Source organism: Pangasianodon hypophthalmus, chromosome 1, assembly GCF_027358585.1.
Source record: "Pangasianodon hypophthalmus isolate fPanHyp1 chromosome 1, fPanHyp1.pri, whole genome shotgun sequence".
Classification (NCBI taxonomy): domain Eukaryota; kingdom Metazoa; phylum Chordata; class Actinopteri; order Siluriformes; family Pangasiidae; genus Pangasianodon; species Pangasianodon hypophthalmus.
In genome coordinates, this window is record NC_069710.1 from 25,693,647 (window position 1) to 25,711,382 (window position 17,736).

Sequence of the window (17,736 nt, forward strand, 5' to 3'; positions counted from 1 at the left end):
TTTCGCAAACACGTGTTAAAACAAGCTCCCGATTATAACCAGAGCAAGCTTCATCATTATGAAAAGGCTACATTTCTGATTACATCGCTATCACACAGTAGGTCCTGAAGATCAATAAACATGCGAGAGAGGAGATGCTGCATGCTTTATCTTAATTAAGACCAAGCAGGACATGCTGTTAGGCAGCATACGCTGAAATATATTGGTCTGCAGGTTCAGCCTATAAAAGATGCCATCTGTAAGCAATAGAGAAGGAAAGTTCTCTTCATGAGCAGAATCAAAAAGTGCAAGAAGTCTCCAGAAGGGGTAAAAACAGGAAGGTAATTACTTAAAGTAGGTTTCTTGATTGCAGCTCGCAAGTTCTAGTAACTGGCAGTTTACGAAAGGAGGAGGCACGCATGAGACTTTCAGAGTGTTAGCCTTCAGAATTCAGTGCAATCACAAGAAAAATTGCAGTTGGTGTTCGGAAAACTAATTTGAGCAGTACATGTGCCTCGCAGTCCTGCCCGCTATGTTACAAGCAAAGCAATACGCACGTCTGTGTGCGTGTGAGAGACAAAAACATGGAGAGACAGAAACATGCTTTAATGCACGCATTAAGACAATGGACTTAATTAGGCATAAACACAATTGGACTTCACATGAGGAAATAGTGCATGATAAATTTCAAAAACATAGCAGGATTATTGTTATTCAATCTTGCAGGCAAAAACAACAACAGATTTAAAGGAGGCGGGGCTAAAGAAAGAAAGAGAGAGACCTAGAGAGCGAGAGAGAAAGAGAAAGAGAGAGAGAGAGAGAGAGAGAGAGAGAGAGAGAGAGAGAGAGAGAGAGAGAGAAGCTCCTGGCGTTTCATAACAAGAAATGTGTCCAAGCTTGCTACGTAAGTGACTCACAGACATAAAATACACAGACCTGCATAAAGAAAGATGGGATATCAATCTATGCACTCAGCATGTCAAGTTCCATGTGATGTTATACACTATTTCTTAAGAGAAGTACAGAAAGAGATTGGAAAGCTAAGAAAGAATTGCATGTTCTAAAGTTTTACTACCTAACAGATCATCTCTAACCTTTCCAATACTAATATCAGCTGCAAGCGCTGCATTCCTCCTCCAGGTCCCTCGGAGTCAAGTGAGACTACGAGGAAAAACAGCGAAGAATAAAGCAGACATTTTACTGTGGATGGTACGAGCTGTGCAAGCGTGGTAGGAGAAGACAGATTGTTCTAGAAACCATTTCCAGGCTGCCATGATGCAATCGGGCAGGCAAAAACATGGCACCCGAATGCACCAATCTCTAGCTCACTTTCTCGCTTTCTTAATGATATACAATCAGATACAAAACAGCAGCCTTTCGAGGTGGGGCTTCCACTATGAAAATCGCTGCTCTGTATGCCAGAAAACAATCTAGTCCTCAAAACATCACACTGTCAAAACCGTTACAGACATACTGACGATTTGACCGTTCATTAAAAAAATTATGCGTACACTCTATCGAGAAAAGAAGCATTTTAGTTTTCCAGTTCCATATCACAAGCACACACTTGGCCACGTGGCTTTTTACGACATGCGGACAGGAAGGAATGCTCAGAAAAAAAAATAGGCTCTTTCCTCCGATGTTATGTCTCTGACTGAATGAAATTGTGACACACTCACTTCTTTATAAGCACAAGCATATACCAACTACTTCATTTTTATCAGCTGGAAGACAGTAATGAGAAATACACATAATACACGTTTAAAGATGTAGCATCCAAATCATTATCGTATGTACAGTAATCATGGTTTTTATTCCTGTAATAATAATGGGAGTATACAGAAGACTAGTTTGACAGTATAGCGTGAAAAGCAAGGAGTTACAGTATATGATTACAGGTCGCGTCACAGAAAATTGTTATTTCCAGATGCAATGAGTGAAATATACTGTAATCTTTTTAAAAAGGTTTTTCTAAATAAAGGGGAATGCTTGTTATGCTTTCTTGTTATGGACCATCTTTTTATTACTATGCATATTATATTTATTTTTCTGTTTTCCGAAACTAATTCCACAGACTAAATCAGTCAGATTTATCTGATGAACATTAGACTATACAAATATTAGGCTCATTATTTAAATATGTACAATAATATTTCTGTCAATTTCTTGGAACCATGGAGCTTTTTAATTCCTGAACATTCCATTTACAGAGAACATTTGACATTAGTTACACGCCTACTTGTTTCTGAGTTATTGAGGTTTGAATTAAACCCATTAAATTGACGTGACCAGTCAAACAGGATAATAAGAAGAAGAGGAACTCGATGATAAATATAATGACTTTGATAACGGTGTGTTGTAATTTACAATGTTACAATAACATTTAAAAACCATCATCAACCTCCTAGCTATGCTTTCTGAAATCTGCAGATGCGGATAAACATGTGAGTACAAAGCATTTTGTTTACTGTGTGGTTAGACTATGATAATTATTAGAAACCATAATACTGTGTTCTATTGGGCTATACATATTTTTTCAGTCCTCTCTGCTATAATAGAGAGCTCTTATAAAGACGGTCTGGCTTTTCTACAGGCCAGTTGACTGCAAATGTTCCAGCTGCAGTGTGTGTTTACTGTGCTCTGAATTACGCCAAACACTTTACAGCATAAAGCATGTATGGATTTAAATAAGGCAGAAGGAAGAGACGGCGAACAAGGCAAGCGAACCAAAATGGTAGAAATGCAGGTAGATATACAATCTAAAGAGCTGATCCAAATAAATAAATAAATCAGCAGCCGGTAAAGAACAGGCTCATCAGGCTCTTGAGACTTGCCTGCTTGAGTATTAGGATCTGTTTGTTTGTCCCCCAACTCAATCCGAATCATCTCTTTGCCTTTACAATCAGTGCTTTATTTTTCTGTTTTGTAGGTTTTTTTTCCCCATAATGCACGCTCATTTTCCAAAACAAAAGCACAATGGATTATACAGCAATCCAAATGCATAAGCGGTTTAATAAATCTGCTGTGCCAACATTTGTATTTTATGACATTTTATAATACGTACCTTATATATTATTTAGGATTTTGCCATCTCAATATATTGGTTCTTCTCATGTGTTATTAATGATGCTGTTGTTTTATTTAGTACATTAATTAGGCCAGGGCATTACTTTAATATCAGTAGCAAAAAAAAAAAATTATGGTTAAATTTAAACTTCTTGTCAGGGATAAGGTAATATGCACATCCACGCTTTACGATTCTGAAGAAAGATTCCTGCGTGTATGTGTGTGTTTGAGTACAGCAGTTACATGTCCACGCCTTCCTGAGTTGGGTGGAGCTCACTTAGTCCTTCAGGCCTTTTACAAGCTGAACAGCCAATCAGGGCTCACGCAACACCTGGAAAGGCAGGTGACCCTCAATAAGCTGCTGAAAAGCCAGAAGGAACACATCCCACCCCTCAAACACACTATTTGTGTGATTTGTGTCTCTACACGCCAACAACAGCCTTGAAGCAACAATGCCTGTAGAGCAGTGATTGTCAACCTTCTTCCTGGCGATCTACTATCATTCAGCTTTCAGTCCCAGCCCTTATCCAACACACCCACTCGAGATAAACCTGATCTGATCTGCTCAAATCTGTACAATGAACTCCAGGAACAGGGCTGATGATCATGATCACTGCTGTAAAGCAATTATATGATTAAAGTTTCTTAGTCAAGTAATATGCTTAGCTTCAGTGTGACTGAACTTTGGTCAAATCTGGAAAGTTTTCAAAGTTAATCCGACGGGCTTTGTCTGTTCTAAACACTCAAAACTCACAAGGACAGACGGAGTCCATGGAAGAGTGAAAAGAGTCCATAGAAAAGTGGACAAAATGCAAAATGTTTGCAAGATTACAACACAAGTCACCTTGAATACACTGAGATGAATACATCTGGCTCTGATTCATGCATCTGAAAAAGAGCAGTGAAGTTTCATCTTATTTATTTATATACACTGTGTGTAACAAGAGGCCCAGTGTGGTGTGGGACTTTACCTGGTGTTGGTGGAGTTCCAGTACACAATGTGTCGTTTTGCCAATGCACTGGAGAGCACATGCATGTGCAGAATTAATAAAGTGAGTATGTGTGAAGGTCCTGAGTACCGGAGGAAACTCATATCTGCATCCAGCTCCAAAAAAATATTCACTCTCTCATGAGATTTAGTAAGAGTGAGGCAAATGTCCTGACTCAAAACTGCACAAAAAGTCCTTCAGAAACTTTCAGGTCTCCGGCAGGAGAGCTCAAAACCTCAGGAATATCCGTCCAGGTTGTTTCAGCACTTAGTGGAAGGAAATCATGCTCAGTGCTGGGTTCATTTCTGTGTGTTCAGCAAACAAAAAGAAGCCAGAGCACCAGGACAGTGTCAGATCTTCTCCCTCTACAAGTCACACGTATTCCCACAAGCCCCAGGCGTTTCCGTGCGCTGGCATATCTTCACTTCTCCAAGTCTTCACATGTAACTCCAACTTGAGTACATCTGGAAAGTGTACTCCTAACCGCACACACTGAGAGCAGAGAAGAGCAGTTAGCGTGAAAGCAGCACTTTTCAATCACAGCCGCGGAGAGCTGACGGGGATTTGACGCGTCTCCAGTCCACTGATTCAATTTCGAAGAAACTACGCAGGAGAGGTAAGAAACAGAGGGAGGGGCCACGCAAACTTTGGACCAATCGCAGGACAGCAGAGGCGGAGCTAGGGCTTGGAGGTGAGCTGTGTGCTGGTACGGAACGCGTCGCTTTCTTTAGATTAGTTACTGGAAGTTCATATTCATCATTTGTCAGGATTTTCTCCTGCATTCTGTTTTTTCAGTGTTTTTATCTTTTCATCACAACCTGTTACATGGGTATAACCTGTTGAGGGTTAATTATGAATAGATATAGTTAATAGGACCAATATATTATATATATATATATATATATATATATATATATATATATATATATATATATATATGTATACATATATATAAATAAATGTACACATATAGACTCCTGGGCAATGGCAAAATATTGAGCTTTTAATGGTCTTAACAACAAACCATTTGACAGGAAATTAGCAAGAATTAAACAAATAGATAAAGGAAGTTAGTATGGGATAGCTTTTCCCTTTGATTTCTTTACATGTTTAAGCCTTGTGGCCCTTGATGGGCTGCATCAGGTGTGGCAGATAACCAAAAGATGACTAATCTTTTAAGAAAAACAAACAAAAAAAAACATCTCAGAAGATATTTTTCAGTAAATTCTGTACACCCAGACATTTGTTAGTTTGAATTTTACATCAAATATTTTAATCATTATCAGGATTTTACCTTTGCGTTCAAGAAGACTATATAAGTGAATTTCCCTGTTTCTAGCTTTTCCCCAAACAGTTCACTGCAGCAAAAATAAAAACCCTCAACAGGGTGAATAATAATAATAATACCCATGTAACTGGTTGTGATGAGAAGATACAAACACTGAAAAATGGCCTACAGGAGAAAATCCTAACAACTGATGAATATGAACTTCCAATAACTAATCTAAAGAGAGTGACGTGTAACGTATCAGCATCCGACTCACCTCCAAGCCATAGCTCCACCTCTGCTTTCCCACAATTGGTCCAAAGTTATATATATGCTGATCAGCCATAACATTATGACCACTGACAGGTGAAGTGATTAACATTGATTATCTTGTTACAATGGCTCCTGGCAAGAGGTGGGATATATTAGGCAGCAAGTGAACGGTCAGTTCTTGAAGTTGATGTGTTGGAAGCAGGAAAAATGGGCAAGCCTAAGGATCTTAGAGACAAGGGCCCAATTGTGATGGCTAGACGACTGGGTCTAAAATGGCATCTCCAAAATGGCAGGCCTTGTGGGGTGTTCCGTGTTTGCAGTGGTGTATGCAGTGGTTAGTATCTACCAAAAGTGGTACAAGGAAGGACAACTGGTGAAAGGCTAATTGATGTGTGTGGGGAGCACAGGCTAGCCCGTCTTGTCTGATCACACAGAAGAGCTACTGTAGCACAAAATGCTGAGAAAGTTAATGCTGGCTATGATAGAAAGGTGTCAGAACACACAGTGCATCGCAGCTTGCTGCATATGGGGCTGTGTAGCCACAGACCTGTCAGAGTGCCCATGCTGACCTCTGTCCACTGCCAAAAGTGCCTACAATGGGCACGTGAATGTCAGAACTGGACCACGGAGCAATGGAAGAAGGTGGCCTGGTCTGATGAATCACATCTTCTTTTACATCATGTGGATGGCGGGGTGTGTGCTTCACTTTCCTGGGGAAGCGATGGCATCAGAATCCACTATGGGAAGAACTCAAGCCAGCGGAGGCAGTGTGATGCTCTGGGCAATGTTCTGCTGGGAAATCTTGGGTCCTAGCATTTATGTGGATGTTAATTTGACACCTACCACCTACCTAAATATTATTGCCTACCAAGTACACCCCTTCATGGCAACAGTATTCCCTAATGGCCTCTTTCAGCAGGATAGTGCTCCATGCTACACTGCAAAAATTGTTCAGGAATGGTTTGAGGAAAATGACAAAGAGTTCAAGGTGGTGACTTGGCCTCCAAATTCCAGAGATCTCAATCCATCTGTGGGATATGCTGGACAAACAAGTCTGATCTATGGAGCACTATTTTACAGGACTTAAATGATGCTAACATCTTGGTGCCAGATACCACAGCACACCTTCAGAGATCTTGTGGAGTCCATGCCTTGATGGGTCAGATCTGTTTTGGTGGCACAAGGGGGACCTACACAATATTAGGCAGGTGGTTTTAATGTTATGGTTGATCAGTATATAATATATATATTATATACACTACTGTGCACATGCAAAGAAATGCTGCAGAGCAAAGATTCCTTCAAAAATAATGAAACTAAATGTTTCTACATTAAAAAAAATACTGTAAAGAGCAGTAAACAGTAATAAATGAAACAAAGTCAATATTTGGTGTGACGATCCTTTGCTTTAAAAAAATATATAGTAGTCTCAGGTACAATTTGTGCAGTTTTATAAGGAAATTAGCTGTAAGTTTTACTGTGTTTTTTTACTGCATCTTGCAGAAGCAGCTACAGTTCTTCTGGAGACTTTGACTGTCACACTTGCTTCTTATATTTGCAGCAAAACCCAGCAGTCTTCATTATATTTTTTTGTCTGAAAAGTGTCTCTTATGTAATCTGCTGCTTTCTTTACTGAATTACAAACATTTTTCTGTAACATTTAATTTTGTGCTGGAAAACTAATGCTTGGAAATCTAAAATGTTTTTGTAATGAATCAATAAAGTAGAAGTCCTAACATAAAAATCCTAACAAAGTTTGTACTAAAAAAAATATGGTGCGTGAGACTTTTGCACAGTACTGTATATATATAAAACTATTTAGAATTCACATAAGTATAGTGTAGATCATCTGCAAAAAGTCTGAGACCTCACTGAAAATCTGGTTATTGTTGTTTTTTTTTAACTGGAAATAAATAAAGATTTAGAATTTTGAAAAATTTCAAACAAAGAAAATAAATATTCCATATCTTAAATATTTAATAGACAAGATTATGCATTAATTCTAGGTCACTATATAAATGTAAGCAAATTTGTGATACTGATCAACTCCTTTGTACAAAAGGTCAGAATTCATTGAGTTTTGTCCTTTCCATTGAAGCACATGTTCAGACGATACTCTTATGGATCTGATCTAACATACATTATATGGCCAAAAGTTTGTGGACACTTGCCCGTCACACCCATATGTGGGTCTTCCCCAAACTTTGCCACAAAGTTGGAAACACACCATTGTATAGGGTGTCTTTGTGTGCTTTAGCATTACAATTTCCCTTCACTGGAGCTAAGGGGCCCAAACATGTTTCTGCATAACAAGTAAGGTCCATGAAGACCGTCTGCCAAGGTTGGTGTGGAAGAAATCAAGCTGCCTGCACAGAACCCTGACCTCAACCCCCACTGACCAACTTTGGGATGAATTGGAACACTGACTGCACCCAGGCCTTCTTGTCCGATGTCAGTGCCTGACCTCACTAATTCTTTTGTGGCTGAATGAACAGAAATCCCCACAGCCACACTCCAAAATCAAGTGGAAAGCCTTCCCAGAAGCTCAAAGGGGCGCTAAATCTGGAATGGGATGTTCAAAAAGTACATATGGGTGTGATAGTCAGGTGTCCACAAGCTTTTAGTCATATAGTGTAGATTGTCAGGTTTTACACCAACCTAAGGAGTCCATGCTAGCCCAAGTTCACACTGTCATTAAAGCAAATGTGGGAAATACCAAATACTAAGAAATTTGGAAATAAATATTTCTAGGTTTGTACCATTCGACTTTTCAAAGTTGTTGCTAATATAATTTGTAATAAAAATTGTATTCAGTTAAAAAGGATGAAATTATAAACATTTTCACTAGTGGTCTCAGATGTTTGTACCCCATTGTACCTATTATATGTCTTTCATATATGTGTCATATACAACTACATACTCTATACTGTACATGTCCCACACGTCTCCTTTACATCCTTTGTCAACTACACTAGATTGTTACTCTAAATAATCAGCCTGAGCAGCAGTATTGCTTAATTGCATGGCTGCTAATAATAATAATATATAAAACATTTTAGTAATAATTTAATTCAGATAAGCTTTTGTAATCCATTGTTATAACAGCAAATAAATAAATTTTCTGTTTCTTATTTTCTGTGTGTTTTTTATAGTCATCAAAACCTCTGAAACACAATTTTCTTGTATGTCCAAACCCCCTACATTTAGGCTGGAAAATTACCCTGATTCTGATATACATGATGTAGACTAACCTTGCTGATAGACTGAGAAAAATACATTTGTGCATCATTTTAAGATTCATATATTAACCAGCATGGACTTGCCCTTGCCGTATACTTCTCTCTCTCTCTCTCTCTCTCTCTCTCTCTCTCTATACATACACACACACACACACACACACATATATATATATATATATATATATATATATATATATATATATATATATATATATATATGTACATATATATATACACACATACACACATATGTGTGTGTGTGTGTGTGAACATTTTATAAACCTTTGTTTGCTAGCAGGCTACATAGTAATTAAATGCTGCATCAGTAAGCAAGGCTCACACATGATTCTTTCTTTGCTTGTTGATTTATGACTGATCGTTCCTGTATTTTTGTTTGGTTTTTGATGTAAGGTAATAATCCAATCAAAAGGCAAACATATAAAGCTTTCCAATCTGGTTTGTGTCACTCCATCAGTACTGTCACATGAACCACTAGAACAACTTTCCTGTAGCTTTTATATTCACACAAGTTTTCAACATGCTTGGTTGCTTTCATTGTCCTAAACATAAAGGATAAACTCATGTCTTGTGAGAGCAAGTCTTATTGGAGTTATTCAAAAACAGTGGGTATGTGTGTGTGTGTGTGTGTGTTTTTCCTATTCGATCAATCCACCTTATATAAAATTCTTAAACCGTGGCTCCTGGCACTTTAACAATTATTATGACCATTTGTATCAGTGTATTTGTTTTTTTCTTCTGAAACAAGGGACTTGGTTTGTTTTGAATGGAGGTAGGAAGAAGGCCATTTCCTCTTGCCTTCCTCTCAGTAATTTCCATTACAGTTTCGACAGCAATTTGATGCTTTGGAATTTAGAATCTAGAGCCAATGTTAGTATACTGTAATCTGCCTTGCTATACTATTCAGAATACCTGACCCTAGGTCTGTATGAGTACTGACCTGATTACAATTCACCTAGCCATAATCCTTAGGAAAAAGCAAGAGAGTTGTTTGCTATTTCTCTGTGTTTTTATGCGAAATAAAAACCTTAATTTCATTAACCATTAATACAGTGAGTATGCTAGAACCTGACTTGTTAGCTCTAACCACTCTCTCTGAATGCCCTACTTGAGCTCCCTGGTGAGTAGAACCAGCTTCCGAGTTGGTGCCATGGGTCTCACTCCCTCTGTTACTATATAATATTGTAGGAAGTAAGGTACCTGTCTATTCCAAGAAGCTAAATTGGTCTTTATCATACCCAGTGGGTAAAGCTCGCAAGTTGGCTTTCATTCTAATTTGGGAGGCCCTAAAGAAGCTAAAAAAAAGCTTCCACTGTTCTATACTCTCAGAAAAAGGCCAGATAATTTAGGGTTCCAAAAAAGAATTTCTACTTTGAACACTTTGTGATAAGGAAACAATCTGTTATAGGGTTCTACATGGAGCCTTAAAGGGTCTGCCCAGAGGGACAGCTGAAGAACCCTTAGGGGGTTCTAAATTTCTACAATTTCTAAGAGTGTAGCTTCATTACTCCCATCGTTCTTGCTGAGTTTGACCAGCCAGAAAGAAGAGAAGTCAGCAAGAAGCCTATTAGGGGAAAGCTGTTCCAGTTCCCATGACAATGCAGAGTTGGGTCTTGAGCAGTATGGTTATCATTGTGCCTCTCACTGCTAACTTTGAATAGCAACAATGAGAGTCAAGAGAAGATGACTCATAATGAGTTGGCATGTGGGAGGTCTCCATGGCAGTCAGTGTGCCCAGTGTGAGGGAAGCCATATCGGAGTCAGCCAACCTTTCTCTTTGCAGCTGGAATAATACCAGTGACAATCTTTGTCATGTCCCCTTCAGGTCTTGGCTACCTGTGTTCCCAGCTTCCAGCCACATCCACATCAGGCCAATTCAGGTTCCAGTTCAAATGAATCTGCCCTTCATGGGAGAATAGTCTCACACCATTCCCATCTTTCCTCTCTTCTGGTCTCCTTTTGTCCTTTTGGAATTCGTGTCTCAACTCCTGCTGTCTCAGTGACTCCAGTCACTCTGGCATGGACAGCTTTAGTTCGTCTTGCCATAGCCTCTGTGGTTCCTCCAGCCACCACATATGTGGTTCCTCGGACTTTGTAGTCACACTGGACTTCTGCTAAAATTAGGCTATTGTCCTGCCAGCTTCCAGTGAGGATCTACATCTTGAGCCTGTCACTTTCACCTTGTTGAGACATTGCTGACCCTGACTGTCAGGCTCTTAGCATACCAGCGGCTGTGCCATCTGGTGTCCTGGAGTATGCCTTCCAATTACTTCAAGCCTGATCCCACCTTGTGTCTTGGAGAGTACTGCCGAGTTACTGCCAGTACCAACAGGGCAGCTGGGAGTTCCAGAACGTATTGCTCTATTAAAGTTTAGGAACAGAGTGATTGCTGAAGTTATAGGCTATGTTATGCTAAAACCAGGCAATATTGTCTATAACTGAATGAACCCAGCCTATGTGGCTCAGCACCCAAAAATGGACCTTTCACCACAGCCTGGGACCAATAACTGCTCAAGACAATGTATAATTCCTTTTATTTTCTTCTTTCGTCTTTGTTCTTTCTGCCTTTCTGTACAGCACCAACAGCAAGGCTGCTGAAGCCTTCTGCTTGTTCTTTGCTGCCATTCCTGCTCTACTGGCATCCATCACTCTCCCCACTACTCCAGCCTCCATCAAAAAACCTCTGATCTTTGGTGTTTAAGCCTCTCTTTCTTCAATTGCTCACATCCCCAGCTCAAGTGTGTCCCCATGTGCATCCACTGGGTGGTTATTGAAGAACGGCAGCCCCTGTGGTTACTTCACAGTGACTCCATCCCAGCATATCCTCTGTACTTCACTGGCTCATACTAGCACTAGATTTGTCCTTGTCGTACCTTGTACTATTAAATATCAGTCACAACTGTTCCTTGTTCCAGGACCAAGAACTTAACAACTCAGAAAAATACTCCTTAATTGCATTGGTGTACTGTTATGTTTTGGCAGTGAAATATTTTTAGCCATATTTCCAGTTTGCAGTTGTGACCACATTAACAGCCAGTGCTGTTGGTGTGCCTGTCTGCATAGATAATGTACTATGCATGAATGTAGTATGCACTTGGAAGCTTCACATCATTGCAGTATGATTTTACACTAAATCATACTTGGAGGCTTCACATCATTTCATATGATTTTACACTAAATCTAATTATTATTAATTTTTCTTTCCTTTTCCCAAGTAATTGGTTCTTAGTCATTAAACTAATTCAATTCACACGTGCTTTAGTTTTCCTGCAAAACGTGGTTTTGTTCTAAAGAATCCAATAGGTTTTAAAATGATAATTTTCTTTATTTAATTACAGTAATGTATGCAAACCTAATTCTGATTCTTAAAATGTCAGTCTTCAGTATAACATGAAACATTCCAAAATTTCTACCATTATAATATCTCTCCCTAAATCATCAATCATCTCTGACAATAGCAGTTTACGTGTTTGCTATTACCATATTTAGCTGAATTTGCATATCATATGTCTTAATTTTGGTATCTTTTATGTATTCTGCTTAGGTCTAACTGTTTTCCTCAACATCTAATGCTTGTATATTTATTTTTTCTATCAGAGTAGCAAGACCCTCTCTCTATCTTTCTTAGATTCTTTCTCTGTCTCCGTCATTCAAAACATTCCTCTGCAGTCAGTTTATTAGGTTTTATTAGGTTGTCCAAATGTTTCCTAGGTTTCCCCCCACTGTTTTCACCACATGATCATGTTAGCATGCAATTATTATTCAACTACCTGTGTACAAACTTCATAGTGTGATGCTTTTGATGGCAGTTTAAAGCCTGAAGCCATTATAAACTCTGTAGTAGAAGCCACAATAGTGGGAGAAGAATAATTATATATTTTCAAAGATCAAACGTGAATTCCTGGGAATATTTCACAGCTGAAGCCACATAAATTGACACATAGACTAGCTATTATTAAAACAACTACAATATCTATGGTACATTAGCCTACATGAGAATAACAAAAACCACATTGTTTGCTCAATAATAATGAGAATATTTCAGAATGAGACTCAAAATAAATGGCTTATTCACTAAACTGCTCTCAGAATGCATTCTAGCTTTTTTTTTTTTTTGAAGATTGTGGTTGGAATACATGTTTAGTAACTGAATCACACACACAAGCATGATGGGGTAGTCCAAAAACAGCTAGCGGTTAGAGATGAAGTAATATTTATGGGGTTGTTTTAAGCGATTCATTTCTAAATGGTCATTAGTAAGCCCACACTGAGAAAGCATATAACCTCCTAAATGAACTATGACCAAAATCTTCCTAAAACAAGAAACAGCTGTCTGTGGTAATGATTATTTCAAATGGACTGTAGGTATGACTTTATGATTGATATGATAGCCAATGCCACAAATGGGTTATTATGATGCCATATCTCATTTAAGTCATTTTGTTTAGAAATATCCTTTACTCTTTTGAAGGCAGGTGGTACACTTTATCGTGTCATGGATAGTTATTATGTTATACGTGGAGTGATGTTCTCAATGAAGAGATGTGCTTTTTATTTAGACTCTAGACAGAGTCTATTATATTACATAATGGTCTATGATTTTCTCTATTTCATATATCTTTTCTTTCTTCCTCGCCTTTGGAATATTTCTTCAGTGGCTGACGGCAGGAATCCAGCTTGCATTTTGAATAGGCCTCTCAGCATGCGTATGTATGAGTTCTCGAAGAAGACAAATGCATGACTGAACTTGGTGCATGAATGGATATATGGGAGTGTATAGCTATAAATCATGCACATGATATCTCAAATGTCTGAATAAGCCTTATTATGAGAGGAAGAGAAATACCAACTGAGTGTATGTGTGCAAGGGAAAGAATGTGAATGAACAAACAGGTGAGCGAAAGACAGAATTAATTTGCCTTGTTGTCATCACAGAGTTCCCATGAGAGCACGTGTTCAGGCGGTAATCACCGTGACCACCGCGTGCGACAGCAGCTGGTGGTCCCTTGTTATCATCTGTATGCTAAATTGCCAGCCGTAAATAATGTCAGGTGGCTAGCTTGGCCAATAGCGGCGAGGCCATCGCTCTCTCCAACAGGCCGAGAGTAGCCTTAATAAATCCTGCAGTTCCTCCATGTCCTCTTCCTGCAAAAAACAAAGCTTAATTCCCCTTATGGATCATTAATATGACATGATTACATTCTGGAGAATTTGTCCCTACAGATTTGTCCCTCTGGAGAATTTTGCAGATCTCCTAGTACCTGAGAGCAGCCACATGTTCCCATGGAACGCAAAGCATAATTATCCTAAAGGTCTCACCCTCCGAGGTTTAAATAGGCCACCCACGTTTTTGTTTAATTAACCCTCAGGTTCTGTTCTGTACTTAGCCGTGGCTTCTGTATTTCTCTACGACATCTGTTTTGAAATAAAATGTAGGTTATATCCTGGGAATGTGTCTGATAGCAGCTGTGTATAGCAGCTGTGAGTGTATATAAGAGATGGAGGGAATGGGACAGTGAATGTGACAGTGAAAATGACTTCTTTAACAGCTTGATCTGGACATCAAAATGACCCAAACACTATCTCTGTAATAATAATAATCATCATCATTATCATCATAAAAATAATAATCATGTGTTCCATTCAGACAGTGCCTTTATAACATCTAAGGTCACTGTAAAAAAAGATAACATAACAGATATGATTTGTCATGAGAAATTATTTTTCATATTTTACAAATATTTTTCCAATTTAAATTAATACATTTTAAAAATAGGTCATAAAGGTTAATAAAGGAACGTGACAGTGATACTATAGTCCTACCTGAAAGGACACTTGTGGCTAACCCTTTTCATTCGTGTCAGCTTGTTTACCGCTGTTACACTCTAGTGTGCTTCAGAGTGTAGCGGTCGATGGCATATCTGCAGCTTCTGTGTTTTTTTTATTGGGCTGGGTAGTAGTTTGTGCAGCTGGGTGTTTGTGTAGAGGTCATATCTGCAAGCATAGGGGAGTTCTGATTTATATAAATGAAGAGCTGGGTGCAGGCAGTCTCAGCGGTGCCGGGCTAATTAAGAATCGGGGCTAAACGGGGAACAGTCACCTTGTGCTCCTTCAGGATTCACTCTTGAGTAGACTTCCTCATTCTGTGCTCAGGTGCAGCTCCAAACTGGATCCCCCGTTAAACTTTGTTCTTTTTCAATAAAGTTTTATTGATCTCTTAGAGGAGAAACTGACAGACAGCCGAAGTGACTGATGCAGCGGCCTGGCTAGGTGCTCCCATAAATGACAACTGTGACTTACTGCTGCCACTCCATCTCCTTTGCTCTCTCCGTCTCTCTCTCTCTCTTTCACTCCATAAATTCTTCAGCCCTATCAGTGTCACTTATGTCCCTCTTTCCTCCCTCATTTCTCCTTCGTTCGTCTCTCTCCATCCCTGTTATATGGTGGAAGCTGGGGGGCAGTTAATCCTGTTATCTCTACATGCGCAGACTGGCAGCAACAAACACACATAAACACGCTGTACACACTCTCTCCAAAGCCTTAATACTGTAATCAACTAGCTTGTACACACCAGCAACTGCACTGCAATTAACTTGCCTCTCGACTGGCCTTAACACACACACTCACTCACACACACACACACACACTATGCACTTTCAGTTTAATCAATTTGCCAGTGCAGATACAAGAATGACAGCGAGAGTGTATCAAGAGTGTGTGAATATCGAAATGTCAAGCAGTGGAGTGCTATTGTGTGAGTGTGAATGTGTGATGCGTAGAGGAAAATGCCCCCTGCTTGACAGGTGCTGGCTCTTAATATGCAAATTGAGAGATGGACAGGACAAATGGACATATTGGAATGGAGAGATGAGACAATCAAAAATGAAAAAATGTTGAATTGATTCCACACAATATAAACACACACACAAACACACACACACATGATAATCCTACTCCAATAGTAAATTGGGTATTGAAACTGACCTACATGCCAGTCACCCTTTCCTTGCATGCAATCACACATCTCTTTACATACGGTATGCAAATAAAATGCAAATAAAAAGGAAATTGGATTTCATTTGCACTGTACATAGCAATAATTCTAATTATTTACATATTACATATGCTATTAGACAATTGCTTTTTTTTTACTTTAGCTGTGGCTGCTATCACTCATGTCGTCTAGCTGAATTCAGTCATATGTAACATATAGCTACGAAATTGTTTCAGCTTCCTCTGACATATTCCATGCCGCATAAACACACTCCACATTTCAGAAAAGTAAGAAGGCTAATCCATAGCTGTCTTGGGTTTAGGCTACATCTTAATGCTTTCCACATCTCACTCTTTCTTGCTCTCTCTCTCGCTCTATGTGTAGTAATTACAGTGGTGGGCTCAAGCAGAGTCAGTAAATGCTTCTCTTTTACTCTTACGCTTCCACCAAGCAAATTATGCCTCCGTTACTATAGAGACCTGTTTATAAAAAGCCGCTTTCCTCCCTCCCCATCTGACCCAGCTCTTTCCCTCTTTTATTCCTCCTCAATTTTATGCCTCTCGCTCCGTCCCATTTGACACTCAATATGTACCTCTGCATGTTCACTCACTCCTGTTTTTCTCTTTCTTTGCCTGCTCGCTTTTTTTTTTGGTTCCTTATATTGATATAGCTTGTTTTCTTCCGTTATCTTTATAAAACCTTGGTATATAACATCCAAATGAGGTGCTGTGCGCCATCCGCACATGCTTCCCCACTGTATTCTTAATGTTTCCTGATATAATACGAACACAGATCTTATCTAATATACAGTATTTTACATTAGGGGTTTTAAAACCCTTTTAAACTGGGATCTGTTGTTGGGTCCAGACTAAAGCTTGATTTATTCCTCTTTCCAATCAAGTTTCTGAAGCCATCAGAGTGTCAGAAGGGCAATTCAGAAAGGAGGAAATGCAGCAGAATAGTCACTTTTCCAAAACAAGCCATAAAACAGACTCTTCACTCTCATACCTACACGCAACAATTAGTTTCACTGTACTTACTGAATAATTCATAGTTATCGAGTAATATGCTTTAAGATGAATAACTGAATAATAAGCTAGATGTTTATAGCATTAATATGGCAAGATGACAAAATATCCCAGATTCAATTTATATCATTTGAACATCAAAGTTAAAGGTTGCATATTATGTAAAACAGAATTGTTCTTGAATATTCAATTTCAAATGATTTGGGAGTGGTGTGTAGACATTATAAACGTCAGCCTACAGCTCTCACCTGAATCCATACAGTCTATATGAATAAGTTTGCGATGTCACAAAAATGGGCTCATTCACACATAGCCACTTTCTTCCACATGGCCCCGCTCAATCAACAAACAAACAAACAAACAAACAAAACCTAGAGAGGCGTATGGGTGTTTCCCTGTGATCCTACTGAGATTACATTTATAAATACAGTCAGGTCCATACCTATTTGGACAGTGACACAATTTTTGTACTTTTGCCTCTGTACACCACCACAATGGAATCAAGATGTGATTGAAGTGTAGACTTTCAGCTTTAATTCTAGTGGTTCAACAAAAATATTGCATTAACTGTTTAGGAATTACAGACATTTTTTACAGAGTCCCTCCATTTTCACAGGCTCAAAAGTAATTGGACAGTTGACTGATAAGAAGTTTCATGGCCAGGTGTGGCCTGTTTCCTCATTATTTCATGACAAATTAAGGAGATAAAACGTCTGGAGTTGACTCCAAGCGTTGAATTTGCATTTGGGTGCTGCTCATGGGAATTCTCAATATGCGGTCCAAAGAGGTGTCGATACAAGTGAAGGAGGCCATCATTAGGCTGAAAAAAGAAAACATTCAATCACATCTTGATTGCCTCATTTGATGTGGTATACAGAGATAA

The 17,736-nt window shown here is 38.9% G+C and overlaps 1 protein-coding gene across 3 annotated transcripts in view; it reads right to left on the reverse strand.

Annotated features, from left to right (window-relative positions):
• si:dkey-246i14.3 (ephrin A4) overlaps positions 1 to 4,635 on the reverse strand; it is a 38,923-nt gene extending 34,288 nt beyond the window's left edge. For all 3 annotated transcript variants that reach the window (XM_026944847.3, XM_026944846.3, XM_026944844.3), the window contains exon 1: positions 4,017 to 4,635. In XM_026944847.3, coding sequence (XP_026800648.1) covers positions 4,017 to 4,138 — 122 coding nt within the window. In that variant the 5' untranslated portion in view covers positions 4,139 to 4,635. The remainder of the gene's footprint in view (positions 1 to 4,016) is intronic.
• Positions 4,636 to 17,736: the final 13,101 nt, after the last annotated feature.